At 52.5% G+C, this 11,864-nt stretch overlaps 1 protein-coding gene across 1 annotated transcript; it reads right to left on the bottom strand.

Moving 5' to 3' along the window:
• Positions 1–185: 185 nt before the first annotated feature.
• Positions 186–11,214, bottom strand: LOC135507612 (neurturin-like). The gene is made up of 2 exons (XM_064927169.1): positions 10,853–11,214; positions 186–711 (listed from the first exon to the last, which is right to left on the bottom strand). Exons 1-2 carry the CDS (start codon positions 11,199–11,201, stop codon positions 242–244), a joined length of 819 nt encoding a protein of 272 aa, XP_064783241.1. The 5' UTR covers positions 11,202–11,214; the 3' UTR covers positions 186–241.
• Between the last annotated feature and the right edge of the window lie 650 nt (positions 11,215–11,864).

Raw genomic sequence — 11,864 nt, forward strand, 5'->3', positions numbered from 1 at the left:
CACGGATCTTTCCGGGAACAGGCCCCAAGTTCGGGGATCGTGCACAGCAACGCCTCCAGAGCCGACACTTCCTGCATCACGTGACCATAGCACCTGCGATGACAAGTCTCGCTTTTCATGAGGCATTGCATCCACACTGAGACATCATATTATTCTCTTAAGACATCATCCCAGTAGCCATTACTCATTGGTGGTTCAGAGGATGTGGTCGTTATTAAACGTTTACACACCTCCCCCAGGGTCACGCACAGCCACACTCACGTGCCAACACCTCCTGCACCGTGTGGTATCGACTGTTGTTATCCAGGAAGGAAATATCCTTCTCGTACGCGATAGGCCGACAGCACGGGCTGTACTGCACCTTGTCTCTCCGCCCCTTTTTAATGAGCCCAGCCCTCCTCGTGTGTTCCAGGGCGATGTCATAGTTGCGTCGTCGGCGCGCGGTGCACCTGCCGCTGCAGTACCTGAAGAGGAGAGTCTCGTCGCTGTCGTAGCCCAGCCCCAGTTCCCCCACAGTCACCTCCACCTCCCGCAAAGAGCACGGCTTTAACCTCTTCCTGCGCCCACTCTTAGCTCCCTTAGTCGTCTGGGAGGAGCTCTCCTGGCTCTCCTCTCTACTGTTCCTGCCGCTCCTCTTGCTACTCCTGTCAATCAGAGTCCCGATCACCTTCTTCAGTTCTCCCTCGGTGAAGCTCTGGAGAAGGTGGGAGACTGGAAGGAGATGGAGAGAGAGAGAGAGAGGACACTTAGATAGGGGTAGAGAAACAGGTACAGAGGCAGGGGAAGTGAGGCAGACAGACAGACAGACAGACAGACAGACAGACAGACAGACAGACAGACAGACAGACAAGGGAAGTGAGGCAGACAGACAGGCAGACAGACAGACAGACAGACAGACAGACAGACAGACAGACAGACAGACAGACAGACAGGACAGATGGACAGACAGGACAGACAGACAGACAGACAGACAACAAGGGAAGTGAGGCAGACAGACAGACTGCCTCACTTCCCTGGTCTGTCTGTCTGTCTGTCTGCCTTCCCTGGTCTGACAGACCCAGGTCTGACAGACAGACAAGGGAAGGGAAGTGAGGCAGACAGACAGACAGACAGACAGACAGACAGACAAGGGAAGTGAGGCAGACAGACAGACAAGGGAAGTGAGGCAGACAGACAGACAGACTGCCTCCCTTCACTGGTCTGTCTGTCTGTCTGTCTGTCTGTCTGTCTGTCTGTCTGCCTCACTTCCCTGGTCTGACAGACAGACAAGGGAAGTGAGGCAGACAGACAGGACAGACAAGGGAAGTGAGGCAGACAGAGAGACAAGGGAAGTGAGGCAGACAGACAGGACAGACAAGGGAAGTGAGGCAAACAGAGACAGACAGACAGACAGACAAGGGAAGTGAGGCAGACAGACAGACAGAGACGCAGGCATGGCAGGATATAGGGACAGGGAGGCTTGAGATCAGAACAATCTATTCTACACCTCTCCTCAGGCCTCGGACACACAAAAAAGAGATAGCTATTGACTCAAACCAGAACCTCTGCCACATCCCAGTGACTTTCAGCATTCACCAGATATAATTTCCTTTCTGTCTAATGTTGCTGGATAGAAACACATAACACATCATCAGCCTATGAAAAGCTGTGTTGAAGGATCATACAACATGAAGTACAGCTCTACCTGTTATATTTCTACTCTAGGCCTATAGCACCCTTGGCAGTGCAGGGAAATGTGAGGTGGTGTGAGGTGATGTGTGGTGATGTGAGGCGATGTGTGAGGTGATGTGTGGTGATGTGATGTGTGAGGTGATGTGAGGTTGTGTGTGAGATGATGTGAGGTGGTGTGTGGTAATGTATGAGGTGATGTGTGAGGTGATGTGAGATGGTGTGAGGTGATGTGTGAGGTGATGTGTGAGGTGATGTGAGATGGTGGTGTGAGGTGATGTGTGAGGTGAGGTGGTGTGATGTGTGAGGTGGTTTGATATGAGGTGATGTGAGGTGGTTTGATATGAGGTGGTGTGAGGTGAGGTGATGTGAGGTGGTGTGGTGTGAGTTGGTGTGAGGTGGTGTGTGAGGTGAAGTGAGGTGGTGTGTGGTAATGTATGAGGTGATGTGTGAGGTGGTATGAGGTGGTGTGAGGTGGTGTGAGAGGTGATGTGTGGTAATGTATGATGTGATGTGTGAGGTGGTGTGAGGTGGTGGTGAGGTGGTGTGAGGTGAGGTGGTGTGAGATGATGTGAGGTGGTGTGGTGTGAGGTGGGGTGTTGTGAGGTGGTGTGATGTGAGGTGGTGTGATGTGAGGTGGTGTGAGGAGTTATGAGGTGGTGTGGGGTGATTTGTGCGGTGGTGTGAGGTGATGTGTGATGAAGTGAGGTGGTGTGTGGTGGTGTGGTGTGGTGTGAGGTGATGTGATGTGAGGTGGTGTGGTGTGAGGTGTTGTGGTGTGTGAGGTGATGTGAGTTGGTGTGAAGTGAGGTGAGTTGGTGTGTGGTAATGTATGAGGTGATGTGTGAGGTGGTATGAGGTGGTGTGAGGTGGTGTGAGAGGTGGTGTGGTAATGTGGTGTGAGAGGTGATGTGAGGTGGTGTGAGGTGGTGGTGTATGATGTGATGAGGTGGTGAGGTGGTGTGGGTGGTGTGAGGTGATGTGTGAGGTGATGTGAGGTGGTGAGAAGTGGTGATGATGAGGTGGTGTGATATGGTGATGTGTGAGGTGATGTGTGAGGTGGTGTGTGAGGTTGTGTGAGGTATTGTATGATGTGATGTGAGGTGGTGTGTGAGGTGGTGTGTGGTATTGTATGATGTGATGTGAGATGGTGTGAGGTGGTGTGAGGTGGTGTGTGGTATTGTATGATGTGATGTGAGGTGGTGTGAGGTGGTGCGAGGTGGTGTGAGGTGAGGTGGTGTGAGGTGGTATGAGGTGTCGGTGGTGTGAGGTGGTGTGAGGTGGTGTGTGGTAATGCATGATGTGATGTGTGAGGTGGTGTGAGGTGGTGAGAGGTGGTGAGTGGTGTGAGGTGGTGTGATATCAAGTGGCGTGATATGAGGTGGTGTGAGGTGATGTGTGAGGTGATGTGTGAGGTGGTGTGTGAGGTTGTGTGAGGTATTGTATGATGTGATGTGAGGTGGTGTGTGAGGTGGTGTGTGGTATTGTATGATGTGATGTGACATGGTGTGAGGTGGTGTGTGGTATTGTATGATGTGATGTGAGGTGGTGTGAGGTGGTGTGAGGTGGTGTGAGGTGAGGTGGTGTGAGGTGGTATGAGGTGTCCTGAGAGGTGGTGTGAGGTGGTGTGTGGTAATGCATGATGTGATGTGTGAGGTGGTGTGAGGTGGTGAGAGGTGGTGAGAGGTGGTGTGTGGTGTGAGGTGGTGTGATATCAAGTGGCGTGATATGAGGTGGCGTGATATGAGGTGGTGTGAGGTAATGTGTGAGGTGGTGTGAGGTGGTGTGTGGTAATGTATGATGTGATGTGTGAGGTGGTGTGAGGTGGTGTGAGGTGGTGTGAGGTGGTGTGAGGTGAGGTGGTGTGAGGTGGTGTGATATGAAGTGGCGTGATATGAGGTGGTGTGTGGTATGTATGATGTGATGTGTGAGGTGGTGTGTGAGGTTGTGTGAGGTATTGTATGATGTGATGTGAGGTGGTGTGTGAGGTGGTGTGTGGTATTGTATGATGTGATGTGAGATGGTGTGAGGTGGTGTGAGGTGGTGTGTGGTATTGTATGATGTGATGTGAGGTGGTGTGAGGTGGTGCGAGGTGGTGTGAGGTGGTGGTGGTGTGAGGTGGTATGAGGTGTCGTGAGAGGTGGTGTGAGGTGGTGTGAGGTGGTGTGTGGTAATGCATGATGTGATGTGTGAGGTGGTGTGAGGTGGTGAGAGGTGGTGAGAGGTGTGAGGTGGTGTGATATCAAGTGGCGTGATATGAGGTGGGAGGTGTGAGGTGAGGTGATGTGTGAGGTGGTGTGTGAGGTTGTGATGTGATGTGAGGTGGTGTATGATGTGAGGTGAGAGGTGGTGTGTGAGGTGGTGTGTGGTATTGTATGATGTGATGTGAGATGGTGTGAGGTGGTGTGTGGTATTGTATGATGTGATGTGAGGTGGTGTGAGGTGATGTGATGGTGGTGGTGGTGTGAGGTGGTGTGAGGTGGTATGATGTGTCGTGTGAGGTGGTGTGAGGTGGTGTGAGGTGGTGTGTGGTAATGCATGATGTCGATGTGTGAGGTGGTGTGAGGTGGTGGTGAGGTGGTGAGAGGTGAGGTGGTGTAATATCAAGTGGCGTGATATGAGGTGGTGTGAGGTGATGTGTGAGGTGATGTGTGAGGTGGTGTGAGGTTGTGTGAGGGATTGTAGATGGTGATGTGAGGTGGTGATGGTGGTGTGTGGTGTGGTATGAGGTGATGTGAGATGGTGTGAGGTGTCGTGTGGTGATGGTGTGGGATTGTGGATGTGAGGTGTGTGAGAGGTGGTGTGAGGTGAGGTGGTGTGATGGTGAGGTGGTGATATGAGGTGGTGTGAGGTGGTGTGAGTTGGTGTGAGGTGAGGTGAGGTGGTGTGTGGTAATGATGATGTGATGTGAGGTGGTGTGAGGTGGTGAGGTGGTGTGGTGAGAGGTGGTGTGTGGTGTGAGGTGGTGTGATATCAAGTGGTGTGATATGAGGTGGTGAGGTGGTGTGAGGTATGTGAGGTGGTGTGGTGTGTGGTAATGTATGATGTGATGTGAGGTGAGGTGGTGTGAGGTGGTGGTGATGTGTGAGGTGATGTGATGTGAGGTGTCGTGAGGTGTGATGATGGTGTGAGGTGGTGTGAGGTGGTGTGAGGTGGTGTGATGTGAGGTGTTGTGAGGTGTCGTGAGGTGGTGTGGTATGGTGTGATGGTATTGTATGATGTGAGATGGTGTGAGGTGAGGTGGTGTGAGGTGGTGTGTGGTATTGTATGATGTGATGTGAGGTGGTGGTGTGGTGAGGGGAGGTGGTGTGAGGTGGTATGAGGTGTCGTGGTGAGGTGGTGTGAGGTGGTATGATGTGGTGTGAGGTGGTGTGAGGTGGTAATGCATGAGTTGGTGAGGTGTCGTGAGGTGGTGTGAGGTGATGAGAGGTGGTGAGGTGGTGGTGTGGTGAGGTGGTGTGATGGTGTGAGGTGGCGTGATGAGGTGGCGTGATGAGGTGGTGTGAGGTGAGGTGGTGTGTGGTAATGCCTGATGTGATGTGTGAGGTGGTGTGAGGTGGTGTGAGATGGTGGTGAGGTGAGGTGATGTGATGTGAGGTGGTGTGGTGTGAGGTGGTGTGAGGGTGGCGTGAGGTGTCGTGATGAGGTGGCGTGATATGAGGTGGTGTGAGGTGATGTGTGAGGTGGTGTGTGGTAGGTATGATGTGATGTGAGGTGGTGTGAGTTGGTGTGAGGTGGTGTGTGAGGGGTGATGTGTGTGTGATTGTGTGAGATGATGTGAGGTGGTGTGAGTTGGTGTGAGGTGGTGTGAGGTGGTGTGGTAATGTATGATGTGATGTGAGGTGGTGTGAGGTGGTGTGAGATGGTGTGAGGTGATTTGTGTGATGTGAGATGGTGTGTGAGGTGGTGGTGTGAGGTGGTATGAGGTGGTGTGGTATTGTATGATGTGTGTGGTGAGGTGGTGTGAGGTGATGTGATGTGAGTGATGTGATGTGAGGTGTCGTGAGGTGGTGTGATGTGAGGTGGTGTGAGGTGGTGTGAGTGGTGTGAGGTGGTGTGATGTGAGGTGGTGTGAGGTGAGGTGGTGTGGTGTGAGGTGGTGTGAGTGGTGGGTGTGAGGTGGTGTGAGGTGGTGTGGTGTGAGGTGAGGTGGTGTGAGGTGAGGTGGTGTGAGGTGGGTGATGTGAGGTGATGTGGTGTGAGGTGGTGGTGAGGGGAGGTAGTGTGAGGGGAGGTGGTGTGAGGTGGTGAGGTGTCGGGTGGTATGGAGGTGTGTGAGGTGGTGTGATGTGTGAGGTGGTTTGATATGAGGTGATGTGAGTTGGTGTGAGGTGAGGTGATGGTGAGGTGGTGTGTGAGGTAATGTGAGGTGGTATGAGGTGGTGTGATGTGAGGTGGTGTGAGGTGATTTGTGCAGTGGTGTGATGTGATTTGGTGGTGATATGAGGTGATGTGAGGTGATGTGGTGTGAGGTGGTATGAGGTGGTGTGGTGTGAGGTGGTGAGGTGGTGTGAGGTGATGTGTGAGGTGATGTGTGAGATGATGTGAGGTGATGTGAGTGATTTGGGTGGTGTGAGGTGGTGTGAGATGAGGTGAGGTGGTGTGGTGGTGTGAGAGGTGATGTGAGATGGTGTGTGGTGTGTGGTGTATGATGGTGGTGTGGGGTGAGGTGGTGTGAGGTGATTTGTGAGGTGGTGTGAGGTGATGTGAGGTGGTGTGAGGTGATGTGTGATGGTGTGATGTGATGTGTGTGGTGTGAGGTGATGTGGTGTGAGGTGGTGTGAGGTGGTGTAATGATGATGTGATGTGGTGTGAGGTGATGTGGTGTGAGGTGGCGTATATGTGGCGTGATGAGGTGGTGTGAGGTGGTGTGAGGTGGTGTGTGGTAATGCATGATGTGATGTGTGAGGTGGTGTGAGGTGGTGAGAGGTGGTGAGAGGTAGTGTGTGGTGTGAGGTGGTGTGATATCAAGTGGCGTGATGTGGCGTGATATGGGTGGTGTGATGTGAGGTGGTGTGAGGTGGTGTGAGGTGAGGTGGTATTGTATGATGTGATGTGAGGTGGTGTGGTTGGTGTGAGGTGGTGTGAGGTGGTGTGTGTGGTGATGTGGTGTGATGTGAGGTGGTGTGAGTTGGTGTGAGGTGGTGTGAGGTGGTGTGTGGTAATGTGATGTGATGTGAGGTGGTGTGAGGTGATGTGAGATGGTGTGAGGTGATGTGTGAGGTGGTGTGTGGTAATGTGATGTGGTGTGAGGTGGTGTGAGGTGGTATGAGGTGATGTGGTGTGAGTTGGTATGAGGTGTCGTGAGGTGGTGTGAGGTGATGTGTGAGGTGGTGTGAGGTGAGGTGGTGTGATGAGGTGGTGTGAGGTGAGGTGGTGTGAGGTGGTGTGAGGTGGTGTGAGGTGGTGTGTGTGAGGTGAGGTGGTGTGAGGTGGGTGGTGTGAGGGGAGGTGGTGTGAGGTGGTGGTGTGAGGTGGTGTGAGGTGATTTGTGAGGTGGTGTGATGTGATTTGTGAGGTGATATGAGGTGGCGTGATGAGGTGGTGTGAGGTGGTGTGAGGTGGTGTGTGTAATGATGATGTGATGTGTGAGGTGGTGTGAGGTGGTGAGAGGTGGTGAGAGGTAGTGTGTGGTGTGAGGTGGTGTGATATCAAGTGGCGTGATATCAAGTGGCGTGATATGAGGTGGCGTGATATGAGGTGGTGTGAGGTAATGTGTGAGGTGGTGTGTGGTATTGTATGATGTGATGTGAGGTGGTGTGAGTTGGTGTGAGGTGGTGTGAGGTGGTGTGTGAGGTGATGTGTGGTATTGTATGATGTGAGGTGGTGTGAGTTGGTGTGAGGTGGTGTGAGGTGGTGTGTGGTAATGTATGATGTGATGTGAGGTGGTGTGAGGTGATGTGAGATGGTGTGAGGTGATGTGTGAGGTGGTGTGTGGTAATGTATGATGTGGTGTGAGGTGGTGTGAGGTGGTATGAGGTGATGTGGTGTGAGTTGGTGTGAGGAGGTGTGTGAGGTGGTGTGAGGTGATGTGGTGTGAGGTGGTGTGAGGTGATGTGTGAGGTGGTGTGAGGTGGTGTGAGGTGAGGTGGTGTGAGGTGGTGTGAGGTGGTGTTATGTGGTGTGAGGTGATGGTGTGAGGTGAGGTGAGGGATTGGTGTGAGGGGAGGTGGTGTGATCTGAGGTGGTGTGGATGGTATGAGGTGAGGTGAGGTTGTATGTGGGTGGTGTGGTGTGAGTGGTGTGAGGAGGTGGTCAGGTGTCGTGAGGTGAGGTGGTGTGAGGGGAGGTGGTGTGAGGTGTCGTGAGGTGAGGTGGTGTGAGGTGAGGTGGTGTGATGTGTGAGGTGGTTTGATATGAGGTGATGTGAGGTGGTGTGAGTTGGTGTGAGGTGAGGTGGTGTGGGGTGAGGTGTGTGTGTGATAATGTGTGAGATGATGTGAGGTGATGTGAGGGGGTGTGAGGTGGTGTGGTGTGAGGTGGTGTGATGTGAGATGGTGTGGTGAGGTGGTATGAGGTGGTGTGATGAGGTGGTGTGAGGTGGTGATGATGAGGTGATTTGTGAGGTGATGTGAGATGGTGATGAGGTGATGTGGTGTGAGGTGGTATGAGGTGGTGTGGTATTGTATGATGTGATGTGAGGTGGTGTGAGGTGGTGTGAGATGGTGGAGGTGATGTGTGAGGTGATGTGATGTGAGGTGTCGTGATGGTGTGATGTGAGGTGGTGTGAGGTGGTGTGAGGTGGTGTGAGGTGGTGTGATGATGAGGTGGTGTGAGGTGTCGTGAGGTGGTGTGGTGTGAGGTGGTGTGAGGTGGTGTGGTGTGAGGTGGTGTGAGGTGGTGTGGTGTGAGGTGAGGTGGTGTGAGGTGAGGTGGGTGTGAGGTGAGGTGATGTGAGGTGATGTGGTGTGAGGTGAGTGGTGTGAGGTGAGTGTGAGGGGAGGTGGTGTGAGGTGGTATGAGGTGTCGTGAGGTGAGGTGGTGTGTGGTAATGTATGATGTGGTGTGAGGTGGTGTGAGGTGGTATGAGGTGATGTGGTGTGAGTTGGTATGAGGTGTCGTGAGGTGGTGTGAGGTGATGTGGTGTGAGGTGGTGTGAGGTGAGGTGGTGTGAGGTGAGGTGGTGAGACAGAGGTGGTGTGAGGTGGTGTGAGGTGGTGTGAGGTGGTGTGGTGAGGTGAGGTGGTGAGGTGAGGTGGTGTGAGGGGGAGGTGGTGTGAGGGGAGGTGGTGTGAGGGGAGGTGGTGTGAGATGGTATGAGGTGAGGTGAGGTGATGTGATGTGAGGTGGTGTGGTGTGAGGTGGTGTGAGGGGAGGTGGTGTGAGGTGTCGTGAGGTGAGGTGGTGTGAGGGGAGGTGGTGTGAGGTGTCGTGAGGTGAGGTGGTGTGAGGTGAGGTGGTGTGATGTGTGAGGTGGTTTGATATGAGGTGATGTGAGGTGGTGTGAGTTGGTGTGAGGTGAGGTGGTGTGGGGTGAGGTTGTGTGTGTGATAATGTGTGAGATGATGTGAGGTGATGTGAGGGGGTGTGAGGTGGTGTGAGGTGGTGTGGTGTGAGGTGGTGTGATGTGAGATGGTGTGGTGTGAGGTGGAATGAGGTGGTGTGATGTGAGGTGGTGTGAGGTGATTTGTGAGGTGATGTGAGATGGTGTGTGAGGTGATGTGGTGTGAAACAACATGAGGTGGTGTTGTTATTGTCATGATGGATGTGAGGTGGTGTGAGGTGGTGTGAGATGGTGTGAGGTGATGTGTGAGGTGATGTGATGTGAGGTGTCGTATAGGTGGTGTGATGTGAGGTGGTGTGAGGTGGTGTGGTGGTGTGAGGTGGTGTGATGTGAGGTGGTGTGAGGTGTCGTGAGGTGGTGTGGTGTGAGGTGGTGTGAGGTGGTGGGTGAGGTGGTGTGAGGTGGTGTGGTGTGAGGTGAGGTGGTGTGAGGTGAGGTGGTGTGAGGTGAGGTGATGTGAGGTGATGTGGTGTGAGGTGAGAGGTGGAGGGGAGGTAGTGTAGGGGAGGTGGTGTGAGGTGGTAGAGAGGTGTCGTGAGGTGAGGTGGTATGAGGTGTCGTGAGGTGAGGTGGTGTGATGTGTGAGGTGGTTTGATATGAGGTGATGTGAGTTGGTGTGAGGTGAGGTGATGTGGTGTGAGGTGGTGTGTGAGGTAATGTGAGGTGGTATGAGGTGGTGTGATGTGAGGTGGTGTGAGGTGATTTGTGCAGTGGTGTGATGTGATTTGTGAGGTGATGTGAGGTGATGTGAGGTGATGTGGTGGAGGTGGTATGAGGTGGTGTGGTGTGAGGTGGTATGAGGTGGTGTGAGGTGATGCCTAGGTGATGTGTGAGATGATGTGTGAGGTGATTTGTGAGTGATTTGTTAGGTGGTGTGAGGTGATGGCGAGATGAGGTGAGGTGGTGTGATGTGATTAGAGGTGATGTGAGATGGTGTGTGAGGTGACGTGTGGTAATGTATGAGGTGATGTGAGGTGGTGTGGGGTGAGGTGGTGTGAGGTGATTTGTGAGGTGGTGTGAGGTGTGAGGTGGTGTGAGGTGATGTGTGAGGTGGTGTGATGTGAGTGTGAGGTGGTGTGAGGTGATGTGGTGTGAGCCTGTGAGGTGGTGTGAGGTGATGTGTGAGGTGATGTGTGAGGTGATGTGTGAGGTGATGTGTGGGTGATGTGGTTGATGTGTGAGGTGATGGTAGGTGAGTGGTGAGGTGGTGGAGCAGGATGTGTGAGGTGGTGTGATGTGATGTGGAGGTGGTGTGGGTGGTGTGAGGTGGCATGTGGCCTGTGAGGTGGTGTGAGAGTGTGAGGTGGAGGTGATGTGTGAGGTGATGTGTGAGGTGATGTGTGAGGTGATGTGTGAGGTGATGTGGAGGTGCCTGTGGGTGAGGTGATGTGTGAGGTGATGTGTGAGGTGATGTGTGAGGTGATGTGAGGTGATGTGTGAGGTGATGTGTGAGGTGATGTGGTTAGGTGATGAGGTGGCAGGTTATTATGGTTCTTATCTCAACAACATTCCCCAGGCAGTGAATTGTTCTTTTATCTGAGGCCTGTGGGCCCGAATGGTTTATAGGACACAACGAGAGTTACTAAGCCCCACTGTCAGCGCCATGCCAACCTTTCCCCACATCACCTCATCTATAACACGAGGTGGCTATGGAAACAAAAACTGTTTATTTTAACTTGCACTGGGAGAGGAGAGAGCTGATGGTGTCTACAGCCCGCACTGTTCTGTGGAGCCCAGCCTTCATCCTGGATGAGGAGGAAGACGATGATGATGATGATAATAATGGTGATGATGATGATAATGCTCCTGAAGATAATGGTGGTGGTGGTGGTGGTATTGGCTTTGTCACTGATAGTGACAATGGTTTTGACGATAATGATGATGGTGATGATGAAGATGATGACGACAACGCTATCCTAGGTTGAAGTCTTGCAGGTCCAGTAGTAACCAGGATGTTTCTAGTGAGGAGGAGGAACAGTAACGTAGCACACAGCATGAAGACAAAACTGGCGCCTTTCCATAACTTCATCTTAGAATTTGGAGGAGCATTGAAAATCTGCCAGAAAAAGAGAGAGAGAGGAGAGAGAGAGAGACAGAGGAGAGCGAGAGAGACAGAAGAGAGAGACAGGAGAGAGAGAGAGAGACATAGAGACAGAGGAGAGAGAGAGAGACAGAGAGGCAGAGAGAGAAATAGGGGGAGAGAGAGAGGGGACAGGGGACAGGGGAGAGGGAGAGGGAGAGAGAGAGGAGAGAGGAGAGGGGACAGGGGAGAGGGAGAGGGAGAGGAGGAGAATGAACCAGTTGAACATGTTAACACTGTTACATCTGTGATCTCGTAGAAACATTTCCTTCGATAATCCTGTGAACTATTAGAAGGTTTGGCTACACTACTGTGTGTGAAGACTGTTGTAAAGCCTAAAATGGAATATATGTCTTGTTTTGGGGACTGAGCAATGATTTAGCCTTATTCCTTCATCTCTTTCACATGGCTGAGATTCCTCCTTCAACACAACAGTCATCACAAGAGCCAAGGGCTTAAACACAACTGTTTTCTTGTCAGAGGCCATTACTCTGCTGTCAGTTTGCTTTTAGGCTGCAGATAATGAACTGCAGCCCCAAATACTCATTTAGTCTGCAGAATGATATATGCCATTTAGCCTAGTGGTTAGAGTGTAGAGGCGGCAGGGTAGCC

Source organism: Oncorhynchus masou, chromosome 3 (assembly GCF_036934945.1).
Source record: "Oncorhynchus masou masou isolate Uvic2021 chromosome 3, UVic_Omas_1.1, whole genome shotgun sequence".
In the NCBI taxonomy this organism is placed as follows: Eukaryota; Metazoa; Chordata; class Actinopteri; order Salmoniformes; family Salmonidae; genus Oncorhynchus; species Oncorhynchus masou.

What these genes read in the sequence shown, in the direction of transcription:
- LOC135507612 (XM_064927169.1), bottom strand. Translation starts at nt 11,201, where the DNA reads ATGAAGTTATGGAAAGGCGCCAGTTTTGTCTTCATGCTGTGTGCTACG. An exon ending in CAGCTCTCTCCTCTCCCAGT is followed by an intron (nt 712 to 10,852) that starts GCAAGTTAAAAT and finishes ATCTCCTTCCAG; the next exon opens with TCTCCCACCTTCTCCAGAGC.